At 40.7% G+C, this 17,811-nt stretch overlaps 1 protein-coding gene across 2 annotated transcripts in view; it reads left to right on the forward strand.

Moving 5' to 3' along the window:
- The window catches only part of LOC122542680 (striatin-like), a 139,617-nt gene extending 122,053 nt beyond the window's left edge, over window positions 1-17,564 (forward strand). For both annotated transcript variants that reach the window (XM_043680661.1, XM_043680668.1), the window contains 3 exons: window positions 3,020-3,124; window positions 10,766-10,852; window positions 14,956-17,564. In XM_043680661.1, coding sequence (XP_043536596.1) covers window positions 3,020-3,124; window positions 10,766-10,852; window positions 14,956-15,125 — 362 coding nt within the window. In that variant the 3' untranslated portion in view covers window positions 15,126-17,564. The remainder of the gene's footprint in view (window positions 1-3,019; window positions 3,125-10,765; window positions 10,853-14,955) is intronic.
- Window positions 17,565-17,811: the final 247 nt, after the last annotated feature.

Genomic DNA, 17,811 nt, shown 5'->3' on the forward strand with positions numbered 1-17,811 from the left:
AGATGAGCTGATGGGTTGAGGAGTGGCAGATGGAGTTTGAGATAAATGTAAGGTGTGGCATTTTGGTAAGGCAAACAAGGGTGGGACTTATGCACTTAATGGTAGGACCTTGAGGAGTGTTGCTGAACAAAACGACCTTGGGGTATAGGTTGTTAGTTCCTTCAAAGTGGAGTCATGGATAGACAGGCATTTGGTACCCTTGCCTTTATTGGTCAGTGCATTGAGTACAGGAGTTGGAATGTCATTTTGAAGCTGTACAGGATATTGGTTAGAACACTTTTGGATTACTGTGTTCAATTCTGGCCTCCCTGTTACCGGAAAGATCATGTTAAACCTAAAAAGGTGCAAAAAACATTTTTCAGAATATTGCCAGGGTTGGAGGGTTTGAACTGTAGGGAGAGGCTGAATAGACTTGTGGCTGTTTTCCCTCGAGTGTCAGAGGCTGACGGGTGACCTTATAGCAATTTATAAAATCACAAGCGGCATGGACAGGGTAAATAGGCAAGGTTTGTTCCCCAGGGTGGGGGAATCAAAAGCTAGAGGGCGCATAGGTTTAAGGTGAGAGGGACCTGAGGGCAACCTTTTCACGCAGAGGGTAGTGCATATATTGGAGGTGTAGTGGACAGCGAAGCGGGTTACCTCAGATTACAACAGGATCTGGACCAGATGGGCCAATGGGCTGAGAAGTGGCAGATGGAGTTTAATTTAGATAAATGCGAGGTGCTGCATTTTGGGAAAGCAAATCTTGCACACAATCTGTATCCATGACTCTCCTTCTAGACCTCTCAATGACTGGAAACAAATCTGCAAACCCACTGCAATTTAATCAGATTATACTTTAATTTAATATTTTCCCAATGATCGGGCAACAGGCTGGGGCTGTTTCCCCTGGAGCATCGGAAGCTGAGGGGTGACCTTATAGAGGTTTACAAAATTATGAGGGGCATGGATAGGATAAATAGGCAAAGTCTTTTCCTTGGGGCCGGGGAGTCCAGAACTAGAGGGCATAGGTTTAGGGTGAGAGGGGAAAGATATAAAAGAGACCTAAGGGGCAACCTTTTTACGCAGAGGGTGGTACGCGTATGGAATGAGCGGCCAGAGGATGTGGTGGAGGCTGGTACAATTGCAACATTAAGAGGCATTTGGATGGGTATATGAATAGGAAGGGTTTGGAGGGATATGGGCCGGGTGCTGGTGGGCGGGACTAGATTGGGTTGGGATATCTGGTCAGCATGGATGGGTTGGACCGAGGGGTCTGTTTCCATACTGTACATCTCTATGACTATATATGGAACAAGGTGCCAGAGGAGGTGATGACGGGTGGTACAATACAACATTTAAAACGCACCTGGATGGGTACATGAATAGGGATATTGGCCAAGGGATATTGGCCAAATGCTGGTAAATGGGATATCTGGTCAACGTGGACGAGTTGGACTGAAGGATCAGTTTCTGTGCTGTACAACTCTAGGATGTTATAAATAGGAATTAAAATTAGCCAGAAACTCTTAAGTTTCTGTCTACACTATCCCAGTCAGTGATCTTTTTACATAGTTCCATCCTGTCTCCTTGAAATTTACAGTCTAATCAAAAATGCTTGCATATTGGCGCATTGGGAGACATTCTGGATAACTCGAGCGCACGTTAGGGAATGAAGAGGTCGTTTCGCTGTGTTGTATTTGAACTGAGTCTTGAAATGGAAAAATGTCCCTACTCCAGCTCTCGTTCCACATTTAGAAAAGACACTTGAAATGCAGAAGTCCATAATTACGATCTGTGGATGAGGTCAAACAGGCTTTACCTCCTGGGGACGGTTTGGAGACGGTGAGATTGGACTAGACGTGGTACTCCACATTTGAAAGCCTATTGATGCTTAGTATTTAGCTCACGTACCATGAACAGCTGAAGAAGTTGCTTATGTCAGAAGTCATGAATCCTTTGGTCACATCCAAATAATCCTTCAAAATAGCTCCATTTGTCCTGCAATTTCTACTCTTGGCAAGACATTTAGTTTTATAGTGAGCTCCATCAATGGTAGACTAATTCTTAAGTTATCTTTGATTATGTTACAGTCACATTCATGGAAAGATCCTATCATCATATTTTTGATTATGGAATGAAGCAGGAAAAGAACTGGTTTAAAAACCCAAGATTGTTAAAAGATTGCTGCATTTAAAAAGCAAATAACATGACATGCATTGTAAGTGTTTTTTGCACAACTGCCTGTTTAAGCAGTAGTAGAAGCCTGGTTTGTAGACAAGCTGAAGCCAAGGAGTATGTACGTGAAACTTCAGCTAACAAAGAATGGCTCTGGACTAGAGACCAGTTGTTGGTGACAAAGGCTTCCTGCCTGCCAATTGTTGTGTGATTGACTCTCAGTTAGCTGAACAACTTTGAGGTGTGAATGTTTTTGCAGAAACTATAGGATCCCTGGATGAAAAGGAACTGTTTTTGCTCTGCAATTAGAAGCATTCTCAAGCCTGATAGCCAGTTTATTTCCCCGTTACAGTTGCTTTAGTCTGACTCTATTAAATGATGTCAAAGGCCTTTATAAATAAGAACCAGTTACACTTTTCTTTTTCCCCCCTGTCTGTGTCTGTCCGTATGTGTGTAGAGCAGGGAGTTTAAAAATGATTGAGTTTTAATGTAGAGGTATATGCTAACAGTTCAAGATGTTTACCTGTAGCTCGAGTCTATTTATTTGTAATAAATAATAATTCTTGTTAAATATAGAAACCTGGTCCATCCTTTCTGTCAAGGTCTAAAAGAGACAAATTGGGGAATTCTATGAACTTCTTAAAAATCTTAACTTTTGTGACAACTCTAGGAAAGCAGACCTTGATTTCCAGAGTGCCACCCCAATGAGGAGTAACAGATCATGTTAGCGAACTTCTGTGTACGAAGTAATAGAAATGTTTTCATTTTATGACTTTTAAATTTAGAATGAACAAATGATTATCTAGGTTCTTATTTCAATGTCACAATTTCTTAATAAGCTTCCCTTTATTTGCCTATTCAGCTTCTTCTACATGTCAGATTAATAAGGTCATTAGTCATCCTACACTTCCTGTTACTATCACAGCCCATGAGGACCGACACATAAAATTTTTTGACAATAATACAGGTAGGAAAATATTTATTTCTTCTCTGTATAGTGATGTTGTTTGTTGAAACTTGCATCTTTTGAATTATCCAGAGTTTGTCTCCTGTGTTAAGCATACCATTAACAGTAGAGACTTCAATCACCTTTTCCACCACTCCATTCCACTCTTATTTGTTCTTTTTCTTCAAAATTTACCTTGTGCGCTTCAGCTCTTTACATAGGTATGTTATTGATCTCACAAGTGTCATTTAAGGAGGTGCTTTTCCACAAGGTTAAGTGTAACAAGAGAGAAAAGCTTTCAGAAATGTTTCTTACAAAGAAAACTCTTTGAATAAACAAGTAGACTTAATGCTGAAGACTCTATAGATATGAATATTCCCAGTGTAATCCCAGCTTTCAAAGTCATTTGGTTGAGAGAGGGACGAGACTGGCATCTTAATTTTGTGGAATTTAGATGTTTCAGGCAAGATCGAGAGAGATGTAAAAGAGATGGGAAATGGTGTTACTGATTAGGGAGAATATCACAGCTGTACTGAGGAGGACACTTTGGAAGGCTCATCCAGCGAAACCGTATGAGTAGAGTTGAGAAATATGAAGAGTGCAATCACTTTGGGGTTGTAGTACAGGCCTCCTGACAGTTAGCAGGAGATTGAGGAACAGATATGTGGACAGATTATGGAAAAAGATTTTTAAAAAAGCAGTCATTACGGTGGGTGATTTTAACTTCCCCTGTGTTGATTGGGGCTCCCTTTGTGCTGAGGGCTTGGATGGGGGCGGAATTTGTTAGATGCATCCTCGAGGGTTTTTTTGAAGCAATATCTAAACAGTCCAACTAAGAAAGGGGCTGCACTAGACCCGATATTGCGGAATGAGCCCAGTCAGGTGATGGCAGTTTCAGTGGAGGAGCATTTTGAGAATAGTGACCATATTTCCATAAGTTTTAAGTTACTTACGGATAAGAATAAGAGTAGTTCTAAAAGTACTAAACTGGGGGAAGGCTAACTACCACAATATTGAAACAGGAGCTGGAGAATGTAGATTTTGGGCAGCATATCTAACGTAAACGTTGCATCAGTGCATACAAAGGAGAAGGACTCTGTAGATGGTGAGTCTAGAGGAGGGAATGTTGATATTCTTGGGGATGTCGATACTTTAAGAAAGGGTGTTTTGAAAACCACTAAGGTAAACAAGTTCCCAGGACAACATGGGATCTCTCCCAGAATACTGCGGGACGAAATTGCTGGGGACTTGTACGAAATCTTTGTGTCCTCTTTAGTCACAAGAGAGATCCCAGAGGACTGGAGAATAGCTCACATTGTTCCTTTGTTTAAGATGGGTGACAAGGATAATCTGGGAAATTACAGGCCAGTGAGCTTTATGTCAGTGGTAGGGAAATTATAAGAAAATGTTTATGGATAGGATTTACTCGCATTTGGAAAAATATGGACTTATTAGCATGGCTTTGTGTGCCTCAAACTTGATTGAGATTTTTAATGAAATGACAAAGCTGATTGATGAGGGCAGGATGGTGGATGTTGTCAATATAAACTTTAGCAAGGCCTTTGACAACATCCTTTACATAGAAGCTGAAGTCATATGGCATCTGTGGTGAGCTGGTAAGATGAATACAGAACTGTCTTGGTCATAGAAGGCTTAGAGTAGGAGTGGAAGGGTGTTTTTCTGACTGGAGATTTGTGGCCAGTGGTGTTCTACAAGGACCAGTGTTGGGAGCCCTGTTGTTTGTAATATAAATAAATGATTTGAAGGAGAATGAAGGTGATCTGATTAGTAAGTTTACAGATGACACAAAGATTGGGGGAGCTGTAGATAGTGAGGAGGATTGCCACATGATACAAAAGGATATAGATACACTGGGAACTTGGTGGAGAAATGGCAGATCGAATTTGATCTGGACAAATGTAAGGTAATGCGTGTTGGAAGGTCTAACGCAAGAGGGAAGTATATCTTAAATGGCTGAATCCTTAGAAGTATTAATATACAGTGGGATCTAAGGCACCAGGTGTACAGTTCACTGAAAATGACAAAGCAAGCAGGTAACATGGTCAAGCCATAGAGTATAAAAATTGCCAAATCATGTTACAGTTGTATAGAACTTTAGTTAGGCCATGTTTGGAATATTATGTATAGTTCTTATAGAGTAGATTAGATTCCTTGCAGTATGGAAACAGACCCTTCGCTCCAATAAGTCCACACTGACCCTCTGAAGAGTAACCCACCCAGACCCATTTCTCTACCCTATATTTACCCCAGACTAACGCACCTAACACTATGGACGATTTAGCATGGCCAATTCACCTGACCTGCACATCTTTGGATTGTGGGAGGAAACTGGAGCACCTGGAGGAAACCCACACAGACATGGGAAGAATGTGCAAATTCCACGCAGACAGTTGCCTGAGGCGGGAACAAACAGGGGTCCCTGGCACTGTGAGGCAGCAGTGCTAACCACTGAGCCAATGTGCCGCCCTTGGAAGGGAACATCCCTGCTTCTGAACCGGGAATCTGTCGCATGTGAGGTGAACGTAATAACCACTGCACTATAGGAAGACAATGCCTTCTGGTCACCACACTACCAGAAGGATGTGGAGACTTTGGAGAGTGTACAAAAAGGTTTACTAGGGTGTTGCTGGGTTTGGAGGGTATTTGCTGTAAGGAGAGCTTGAACAGACTTGATTGGTTTTCCCTTGAATGTCAGAGGCTGAGGGGTGACCTGATAGAAGTTTACAAAATTGAGAGACGTGGATAGAATGGAGAGATCTGTAGTCTTGTTTCCTAGAGTAGAAATGTCACTTACTGGGGGACATAAGTTTAAAGTAAAAAGGGGAAAGTTTAAAGATGATGTGAGGGGCAAGTTTTTTTTAATAGAGTGTGGTAAGTGTCTGAAATGCACCACCAAAGAAAGTGGGAGAAGCATATGCAATAGCAACGTTTAAGAGGCATCTTGACAGATGCATGACTAGTCAGGAATAAACGGGTTCTGACTGCTTGAAGGCAAAAAGTTTTTAGTTTGGAAAGGTGTTGTGTTGGCACAGTCCAAAGAACATTTATTTCTTTGATTTGTCCTTCCCAACTGAAATAAATGGAGTTTCTTTCGTGACAACTTAAATCAAAACAGTAAACCCAGGAGGGGGAATCCAAGGGCAGAAAAGTCCTGCAATTGGCAATCCCCTCTACCACCTCAAGCTGAGCAGCATTTACTACTTCGCCTGGTGCTGATGTGAGTGTTGCCAGTGGAGACCATTTTTTAAAGACTTTGTCCTACTTGATGCCTCATCAAGGGCAATACCTATGAAAATGTTCAGCGATAACGGACATTGAGCATACTGTTTCAGAACCATTAGAAATGGAAGGAAATTGACTTACAACAGACAGCTGCAGTTGAATATCAAATACACTGTCTATGTTGTGGTTGCTATCTGTGGAGTTAGTTATCAGTTTATTGGTTAGAGCAGCAAATTAGTTGACTCTTGATAACATTAATATATCAAGCCAATTAATGTCCTGTCAGTTATGTGCATCTGTGACTTTTGACTGCCTCAATGTTCATCTGTTAGGCACACGGTATTCTGGATTTTCTAGGGATACAAAACCTATAGTATCACAACTTTGTAAATGCTATCATATCCAGGGACAGAAGTTTAAAATCATCATTCAGATTTGTAATTGATATTTAAACATATTATCATTCGTATAAACAGAAATTGCTGGGAAAGCTCAGCAGGTCTGGGAGCACCTGTGGAGAGAAAGCGGAGTTAACTTTTCAGGTCCAGTGACCCTTCCTCACTAGACCTCAAATGCAAACTCTGCTTTCTCTTACAGATGCTGCCAGACCTGCTGACCTTTTCCAGCAGTTTCTGATTTATAACATTTGCAGTTCATATGGTTTTTATATTATCGTTCATATTTGAGAGAACTATTGACCACAGAAGAGCTGAGAGGATTCAACTGTGTAAAAGCTGATTGCTTGTACAGTCCAGGTGGAACACGAGATCAAAATCAGTTGATTCAAAATTAACCTCTGGTTTGCAAAAATGAATCGCATTTTGTGGGTGACCCATTGCAGTTTCATGATGAGTATTCCTGGTGACAGACACTTAGAGCACACAGGAAAATATTTCAAAACGAAATACTTTTTTAAAGTAAAAACAATGGAAGTGAGTAATAAGTATTGATTAAAAGGAATTTGGCTACATGTAGAGAGAAAGCGTTTTGTTTATACATGTGGTGCATGGGAATACCATCATACGCTTAGCTTTCCTACTTATTGAATTCTGGATGAAAATTCTGGAACTAACCAACACTGAGATTGTATCTAAACAACAAAGACTGCAGAACTTTAAGGAGTTAGCTAGCTAAGAATTACGCTCTTGCATTAGGAAAGAGCAAAGAATGCTGACTGTTAGAGCTGCCCAAAGCTGAAGGTAACACAAAATGGCTGACTGTGGTTTTAGCTAACATAAGATGGCTGAAGAGAATTGTGAGTTGAACACAGCAGTTTCCACAGTCTGAACCGTGGCTTTCATGTACATGGCAACCAGATAAGACAAGGAAGTGCCTCATAGAAAGTGGAAAAGAACGAAGGAATGTAGACATCAGACATTTTTGATAAGGGAAGCTCGGATGGAGGCCTTTCAACAAGCTAATTCAAAACTTGTTGTTTAGTAAGGACTAAAAGTTGCGACTTTTTAGGTAGTTTTATGTACATGTACACGCAAATATTCATACAATAATAGTTTTGACTTTAGTGTGTTGAACATCAGGGAATTTAAATAATTTCCTGTAGGCAATGGCTCCAGGCATAGAGACCATCTTGATTTGGAGTGCCTGTGAAAAAAACCTAGATATGCACCTAATACCAACAAGTTTTTTACTTAGTAAAGTATAGAAGGGAAAGTCTGATCCCACCATAGTTGAAGACTTTTTAAGTAATTGCCATAACATATTATACAAGTAGGTATACTGAAATTATAAGTGCAACTAACAAACTAATATTAAGGAATTTAGCTAAGTCCTTTAAACAAATGGGTCTAGATAATAGAAAAAGCCCTATCCCTATCCTGCCAGCACGAGGTATTGAAGGGCAAATGGTGTAAACAGGTAACCTCGTGAAAGAATACAAAGCAACAAAGCATTGTAAGGGAACAATTGCAAAACATTACTTAGTCATAAATGACCTTGGGAAAATAAATAATTGCAGCTTCACAAGCTAATACACAGCATCCACAAAGCACAATGAGACTGGCAAATGTCTGGGAAGGAGCATAATAATCAGAAGGTACTTGGCAAGCACTGATATCAATGTTGTATGTAAACATTGTAGTGCAACATGTATAAATATCATGTACTTTATTGGGAGAGTTAGTGTCTTGGATCTGTCTCCAGAGACCTCTCCCACACTGCATCACTAAAGAGCTCCGATCAGATTGTGTGACTGAACACGGGATTCAAGACTCCTCTTTGAAATCTCTCCCCAAACCCGATCTTGCAAGGGAGCTACATATCTGATGAATGAATTAGATGAAACTTTTCTGGACTTCTCAAAATTTTAAGGCAAATGGCTGAATGGATTACTTTTGAAATCAGCTCCCTATAAAGTGAATTAAATATAGGAACTATTTTATATTTCTCAATATCCCTGAGACAACAACTACATAGAGTCACAGAGATGTATAGCAAGGAAACAGACCCATGGGTCCAACTCGCCCATGCCGACCAGATATCCTAACCTAATCTGGTCCCATTTGCCAGCACTTGTCCCATATTCTTCTAAACCCTTCCTATTCATACGCCCATCCAGATGCCTTTTAAATGCCGTAGTTGTACCAGCCTCTTCCACTTCCTCTGGCAGCTCATTCCATACACATACCACCCTCTGTGTGAAAAAGTTGCGTCTTAGGTCCCTTTTAAATATTTCCCGTCTCACCCTAACCTATGCCCTCTAGATCTGGACACCCCCCATCCCAGGGAAAATACTTTGTCTATTTATCCTATCCATGCCCCTCATAGTTTTATAAATCTCTGTAAGGTCACCTCTCAGCCTCCGACACTCCAGGGAAAACAGCCCCAGCCTATTCAGCCTCCTCCCTGTAGCTCAAATCCTCCAACCCTGGCAACATCCTTGTAAATCTTTCCTGAACCTTTTCAAGTTTCGCAACATTCTTCCAATGGGAAGGAGAGCAGGATTGCACACGATATTCCAAAAGTTGCCTAACCAATGTCCTGTACAGCTGCCACATGACCTCCCAACTCCTGTACTCAACGCTCTGACAAATAAAGGAAAGCATACCAAACACCATCTTCACTATCCTATCTACCTGTGACTCCAGTTTCAAGGAACTATGAACCTGCACTCCAAGATCTCTTTGTTCAGCAACACTCCCCAGGACCTTATATTAAGTGTATAAATCCTGCTCTGATTTGCTTTTCCAAAATGCAGCACCTCACATTTATTTAAGTTCAACTTTATCTGCTACTCCTTAGCCCATTTGCCCATCTGATTAAAATCCCATTGTACTCTGAGGTAACCTTCTTTGCTGTCGATTTCACCTCCAAATTTGGTGTTATCTGCAAACTTACTCACTATACTTTCTATGTTCATGTCCAAATCATTTATATAAATGACGAAAAGTAGTGGACCCAGCACCAATCCTTGTGGCACTCCACTGGTCACAGGTGTCCAGTCTGTAAAGCAACCCTCCACCACCACCCTCTGTCTTCTACCTTTGAGCCAGTTCTGTATCCAAATGGCTAGTTCTCCCTGTATTCTGTGAGATCTAACCTTGCTAACCAGTCTCCCTTGAGGAACTTTGTCGAACGTCTTAATGACGTCCATATAGATCACATCTACCGCTCTGCCCTCATCAATCTCTTTACTACTTCAAAAATCTCAACCAAGTTTGTGAGACATGATTCCCCATGCACAAGGCCATACTGACTATCCCTAATCAGTCCTTGCCTTTCCAAATACGTGTGAATCCTGTCCCTCAGGATTCCCTCCAACAACTTGTCCACTGATGTCAGGCCTACCGGTCCATAGTTCCCTGGCGTGTCCTTACCACCTTTCTTAAACAGTGCTACCATGTTAGCCAACCTCCAGTCCTCTGGCACCTCACCTGTGACTATCGATGATACAAATATCTGAGCAAGGGGCCCAGTGATCACTTCCCTAGCTTCTCACAGAGTTCTAGTGTTCACCTGATCAGGTCCTGGGGATTTATCCACGTCTATGTATTTCCAGACATCTAGCACCATCTCCTCTGTACTGTGGGCATTGCTGCAATAGTTGTGGCTGAGGGAGAATGTTTTTTTTCCCCAGCATTCAGGGAGAGCAGCCTGCTTCTCTGAATACTCACACAGAAATGCTTACACCCGTCAAATCAGGAGATGAAATCTTGCTTTAACATGATGCCCTAAAATTGACACTTGTAAAAGTGTAGAGTCATTAGCTATTTATTGCAGTGAATTGTTAGCCTAAATTATGTATTCAAATCTTCACTGTGCTATTAGAATTTTAAAAGATGGAGGCTTACAATAAACAGCTGCAGCTATATAAAAGGTCTGTAGGTTCAATGGGTTAAATAGTCTTATTTCTTCACTAACTCCTGTCATACCACTCTAATACACTGATTTTTTTATTTCCAGGAAAAATTCTTCATTCGATGGTTGCCCATTTGGATGCAGTCACAAGTTTAGCTGTAGATCCAAACGGCTTGTATCTGATGTCTGGCAGTAAGTATCTACTTAAAATACATTAGTTTGGATAATGTCATAGAGTCATTGAGATGTACCGCACAGAAACAGACCCTTCGGTCCAACTCGTCCATGCCAGTCGGATATCCTATTCTAAATTAGTCTAGTCCCATTTGTCAGCACTTGGCCCATATGCCTCGAAAACCCTCCTATTCCTTTCCATCCAGATGCCTTTTAAGTTTACCAGCTTCCACCACTTTCTTTGGCAGCTCGTTCCATACAGACACCACCTTCTGTGTGAAAAAGTTGCCGCTTAGGTCCCTTTTAAATCTTTCCCCCTCACCGTAAACCTATGCCCTTTAGTTCTGGACTCACCCATCTCAGGGAAAAGATCTTGTCTATTTACCGTATCCATGCCCCTCATGATTTTATACACTCCTATCAGGTCACCCCTCAGCCTCTGATGCTACAGGGAAAAAAGGGGAACCTATTCAGCCTCCCCTTATAGCTCATAAGAACATAGCATGGATAGGCCATTCATCTCCACCATTCAATACAATAATCCACTTGAATCCAATTTCCCATATTATTTCCAAATCTCTTTATGTAATTTGTATTTATGAAATCTGTAAATCCCTTCCTTAAACTTATTGAGTTAATAAGTTTCCATAGTCCATGGGAGTGGCAATTTCCAAACATTCGCAACTCCTCTGGGCAAGAAAACAATCTCATCTTGGTCTGAAGTGGCTTTTCACTTGGTTTGAAATTATGTCCTGGATTCTAGATTCCCCAATCAAAGGAAACATTTTGCTGCATCTATCCTTTCAGTATCCTGTAGATTTCAATAATATTGCCTCTCATTCTTTGAAACTCCAGAGAATACAAGTCCATTTTGCTTATTCCCTTTCTGTGAGACCATCCTGTCATCCCGCGAACGTATCTGGTGACCTTCACTGCACTCCATTTTAATAATATCTTTCCTGAGATAATGAGTCCAAAACTGCACAAACTCTAGGTGCTTTCTAACTGAAGCAAGACTTCACTACTTATGCACTTCAGTTGTCTTGCTGTAAAGACAAATATCTGATTAGCCTTTCTAGTAGTTTGCAGTACCAGCATGTTAGCCTTCATTAATTTATTGACAAGGATTCCCAGGTTCCTTTGTGCATCTATAATTCCTAACCTCTTACAATTTACCAAATAGTCTACACTTCAGTTCCTGCTACCTCATATGGGTAACCTCGTAATTTTCCATTGTTATATTCTGACTGCCGTGTTCTTGCCCATTCATTTAAGCCCATCTAAATCCTCATGAAGCCACTTTCATCGTCCTCACAATACACATTCCCACCTAGCTTTGTTGCCACCTACAAACTTGGAAGTAGTGCATTTGGACTCCATGTCCAAATCATTAATATAGTGAACAGCTGGGGCCCAAGTACTGATCTTTGCCGTATTCCACTAGTCATAGCAACAAAACAAAAATTACCTATTTATTCCTACTCTGTTTTTAGCCAACCCTAATCCATGTTAGTACATTACCTCCTATCCAATTCATAAGTCAATGCTGACTATGCCCAATCAGATCATTGTTATCTAAGTGTTCATTCATCACATCCTTCACAATAGATTCTAGCATTTTGCATACTATTGATGTAAGACAAACAGGTCCGTAATTCCCTATTTTCTGTCTTCCTCCAAGCTTAAATAGTGAAGTTATACTTGCTACATCCCAATCTGCAGGAACCATTCCAGCATTGGTAGAATTTTGGAAGATGATCAGTAATCCATTCACTATTGCCACCTCTACTCTTTCAACACTGGATGTTAGAAATCACCTGGCAGGGATTTATCAATCTTTCGTCACAATTTTTCCAACACAATCATCACACTATACTAATTTGCCTCAATTCGTCATTTTCCCTTGTTCGCTTCACAAACATTTAATTTCTTACTCATCTGCATCCATCCCTCTCCACATATCACCTCCAAACAAATGCGCACAGATAAACAGGCTCCATTGCATACAAAACCCCTTTCACATACTCCTTCCTGCACCCTTGCACAAAATCTCCTTCTCTCATTCATACACACACCCTCACTCTCCTACACATCCACACACTACCTGATTCACTCAAACTCTCATAGCCCCTTTACCTCAATATTTTACTTCCTCACTTATTAGTCCACTCTATTTGTATTGTTCTGTCCACTCCTGCCTGTGCTGTGCCGCTTGAAACCTCCTCTGTCTCTCCCCCTTGCTCTTGCTCTCTCTCCCTCCCCACCTTGTTTGCACATGCTCTCTGCCCACCCCACTTTCGCACGCTCTCTACCCATTTCACTCACACTTCCCCACCCCTGCACATTCTTCTCTCTCCTTCCACCCCGGCTCACACTCTGCTCTCTCTTCACCATCCCACACCTCACTCGTGCTGTCTTCTCTCCTCTGCACACATTCACGCTATCTCTCCCCTCCAACCCACACTCCCCCCTTTGCCCCCTCTCCTCACTCGCCTCCCCCTTCCCTCCCCCCATCCCCTCCCCTTGCTTGCTTAGGGGGCACGGTGGTGCTACTTATTAGAGTGAGTTTCGTTTTCCCCTGATTTGTTCCTTCAACTGGAGCCTTTTTCTCTGACTTGATTGGCAAGTCAATTCCACCCCAACCTGCTTCCTGATTGGACTGCCAGTTCACTTGCTGAGTTGATGCCAACTCCCACACCCAACAACTAATGCCATCAGCCCAACAGGCATCATGTCCTTTGCAGTTTCCTGTAATCATTCCCTCTGTCTGAGCTTTGGATTAAATGGAAGGAGTGACATTCACACTAATAGTTCCTCAAATTAGAGAGCATTTCTGTTCCTACCAGCAGTAAAGGAGGGAGTGAAATGGTCTCTGGTTGGAGGAGTAGTTCCTTGCAGAACTTTCCACTTGTATTTGGAATCCTGGTTGTGTACCAGATAGAGTTCCTCATTGGGCCACATTCTGGCTCATTGGTGCCCTCTTGGACAAACCTGTGAGAGATGATCACTTGCCTGTATCTTCTGGTAAGAAAGTTGTCAGCCTAGCAACAGCTCAGATTTGTTTCTGATCAGATACTATTCATTAAGTAGTGAGTACTTTCTTTGGAAAGAGGTAGAGAGGAATCTTTGGGGTTGTCTTAGCTTGATACCTGGATATCTATTCCTCCCTAGCAAAGTGAATTGGCCTTTAATTGGTCATTAAGTAGTCAGTGGACAGATAGGCCCAAGCTTAATTTTCGAGAATGTAATTCAGGCACAGGTATGAAGGTGGCAACATTCTGGGTTTTAAATCCTATGCCTTTGAAAGACAGGCTGTAGTGTGGCCTGGCTGAGGTAGAGGTTGGATTGCCACCCAACGTCTGGAGAACTCTTTAACTCCCCCTCCCACTCCCCCAAAGACATGCAGGTCCTGGGCTGCCTCCATCGTCAAACCTTTACCAGCTGGCGCCTGGAGGAAGAACGCCTAATCTTCTGCCTTGGGACCTTCCAACCACATGGAACCAATGTGAATTTCACCAGTTTCCTCATTTCCCCTCTCCCCACCTTATCCCAGATCCAACCTTCCAACTTGGCACCTCCCTCTTGACCTATCCTACCTGTCCATTTTTCTTCCCAGCTATCTGCTCCACCCTCCTCCGACCTATCGCATTCCCTAATGAAGAGGTTATGCTCAAAATGTCAACTCTCCTGCTCCTGATGCTGCCTGACCTGCTATGCTTTTCCAGCACTGCACTCTCCAGCAGTCTTCACTTTCTCCCATTCTTACCATTAAAACAATACTTTAAAGAATCAAATTGGATAAATATTGGGATGGTAACCAATGTGTTCTGCTGGTTTTAGCCAGCTAAACTTCAGCAGTACTCCTGAACACTGGTATTTGGTCTTGGCTCTGTACCTAGGTTCTTTAGATTGGGAAAATAGGGTGAGGGTGGTTCATATTTGATATGTTGAGATTTGCATTTGTTGAATTCCTGCTAGATTGGGTCAGAGACTATAGGCACAGCGGTGAATCTCGCTGTATGGCTGACCAAGTAGAAAATTCTGACTTTTGAAACCTTTCTGATAAATATTAATTATTTTTAAACTCTCCATTTTCTTCTTTCTCCCCTCCCCACACCAAGGTCATGACTCTTCCATTCGTTTGTGGAGTCTCGAGACCAAGACATGTATTCAGGAATTCACTGCACATCGTAAAAAGTTCGATGAATCCATCCATGATGTGGCATTTCATCCTTCCAAATGTTACATTGCCAGTGCTGGGGCCGATGCATTGGCTAAAGTATTTGTATGACAGTTTTCTGTATGACTATTTCAGACCCTCTATTATCAATTAGTGTCTATGACACTGCCAGACATAGGGATATCCTTTACTGCCTAGCAATCCTGACACTTGGGTTGCAGAGTCTAGAGTTCTGAAACACTTGTATTTTCTGCAAGTTTTTTTTTTCACCTGGTTTGTTCAGGCTGCTCTGAGTCCAACTATGCTAAGGTCTGAGGGATTTGCTGTTCAGTTCTTCTTAAGTTAATTTCTGTAATCTGGGGCTGCCCTGTTTATCCAGGCAGGCCTGGATAAAGTAGGGATGGGGTATATTTCCTGTTTTTAGAGAAATAAAAATACATCTGGCAACATCTGTAAGAAAGGCAAAGTCTGTTCTCTGTGCTGGACAGCTAAATTGTTTGAGGTAACATGGAATGTTATAGAATGTACAGCCAAGCTGCAGCCAGTGCAGCAACTCCAGGTTAAAGGGAGATGTAGAAAGTCCAACATTAGAGTATTTTTGAAGACAAGATGCCAAACATTTGCTAAACAAAAGAAGACCTCTTAAACAATTGTACAATAAAAGCTGAATGTTTACATATGGGATATAATATCTGTAGTCGATTATTGTTCTAGCTGCCTGATTGTATTAGACTTGTGCCAGCAGTGTGATCCGTGAACATGTTTCTTCTTAAAAACAGTTTTAAAAGTTTTTAAGGTAAATTTGGATTGTCAGTAAATTTAATCAACACTTCATTCAGAATTGTGTATAAATATGCATTCAAAGTATTGTTTAGCACTTATATAAACACTGACGTTTTTAAATACAACTATAAACAGGTATGCATTCTTTTAAAACACAATGGTAGACTTTTGCCTTTAAAAAGAAACTTTAATTCTTTAATATTGGGTATTTGAATGTCTAGTGCTCTCACAAAATGCGTTTTAATTTCAGATAGCCTGACGACTACATATTGTAAACATGGCAGTGTTTAATGGTATTATAGTGTTGGGGTATTTTATTTTTGGGTATTTTTGTAATAGACCTCGACATTAACACTTCCTTGGACTGGTAAGTACACAATGGGTGGTGGTATGGTGAATTGAATATAGTGCTGCACTATTTTGTTAAGAGATTTTACTGATCGAATTTTCAAGAGACATGCCATCTGTTTTCAGTGGTGTGTCAGATGCAATTGAAGATTGCTGGGCATAAGACCAAGTTAATTTTACAGCAAGATTAATTTGCATGGAGATTAAAACTGGTTTTAATTCAAATAGCCAGTTCCTTACTCTCTCGAGCAAAAAATGAGTTTAATCATTGAATATTGACCAAAATGTGCACCTGTTTGTTTTTCAAATTGGGAATCCTACTTTAAAGTTAGCTTGCTAAAATCTCCCATTTCCTGGTTCAGTAGCCCACTATTTCAGAGGGGAAATAAGATTTTTTGAAATTAATTCATGTACATATAAAGTATCTCAAAATGGATCATCTTTAATACTGACAGTGGTTTGTATTTGAAAGTAGAGATGCTAATGAGGTGAGTGAGAGAGTTTGGTATGTGTATGGGGCACGTTTTCTATATCTACCTAATTTTTTTTTAAGAGTGATCATGTTTAGGTGGAACTGTATAGAAGAGGTTTCTAAGCATCATGGTTATTTGAGTTTTACTAAAAGCTAATTTTCTTGTAAAAAGCTGATTGTTATTCTATGATGTACCCATCTCTTTTCTGAAATGAAAAGTGTCTGATAGATTTATTGGTAATAAAAAACCCATCTTTCAGAAATTAATACATTTGCAGTGTGTAAGTTTCGTTGAGGCTTCTGATCTGTCACTGCTAACTGTGAAATTGCAACGAAACAGTAATTGACTTTATAACAATGACCCAACATTTTAAAACAATGGATTTTGAGTATCTAACTTCTGTTATTAAATCCACTGTCTTAAGTAAACTTTATGGTAATGTGTGATATGAGTAGCATCAAATGTTCACCCAATCAAATTCAAGGTATACTGATGTTTTTCATTGGGAACCCATGGGTTCTTCATTGTAATTGATTCCCTTTGATAACTGTCTCTCCTTCCTTTTATTGGCATTGTGAACATGGTCTGAAAAGTCAAACTGGATTTTGTTTTTAATTTTTGGCTGGTCTTTCAAAGATATTTCTCATTCCTTCCTTATGTAAATACCCATATCCAATTATTAATTAAATTCACTGGCCAGCCTTTTTAATATTGTTCATGTATATGGTGACAGAATTTCACAATCCCCACTCCACCTAAAACACAATGTCCCCACCTGGGTGCACTGCTCACAATTGCAGGAAAAATAATTAAATGATTTTCAGAGAGAAGACTCTACTCAGCTGGATTTCTTATCTACTACAAAGTGTTTTTTTTTCATGAGTAAAGTCTGTCAGCCTCTACAAATATATTGTCATCCTGTCCATAATAAAGCTATTTTATCATTTGGGCTTGTTGGCTGTGTTTTGTTTTCAATGTCATGGCTGAAACGTAATGTGTGTGTTATTATCCTTGCACCGAGGTAATTGCCCTTCCCATGATTTAATGATAGAAGTTTATTTACCAATCTTTTCTCTCTGGTGCATCCCAAAGTGATGAGATTGCAAATCTGGCTGAGCAAGGTGACTTCAATGTCCAACATGCCCAAGATAGAGTTGGAGCTGTTGCTCAGGCATGAGTCTGTAATGGAAAGT

Source organism: Chiloscyllium plagiosum, chromosome 3, assembly GCF_004010195.1.
Source record: "Chiloscyllium plagiosum isolate BGI_BamShark_2017 chromosome 3, ASM401019v2, whole genome shotgun sequence".
NCBI classification, from domain to species: Eukaryota; Metazoa; Chordata; class Chondrichthyes; order Orectolobiformes; family Hemiscylliidae; genus Chiloscyllium; species Chiloscyllium plagiosum.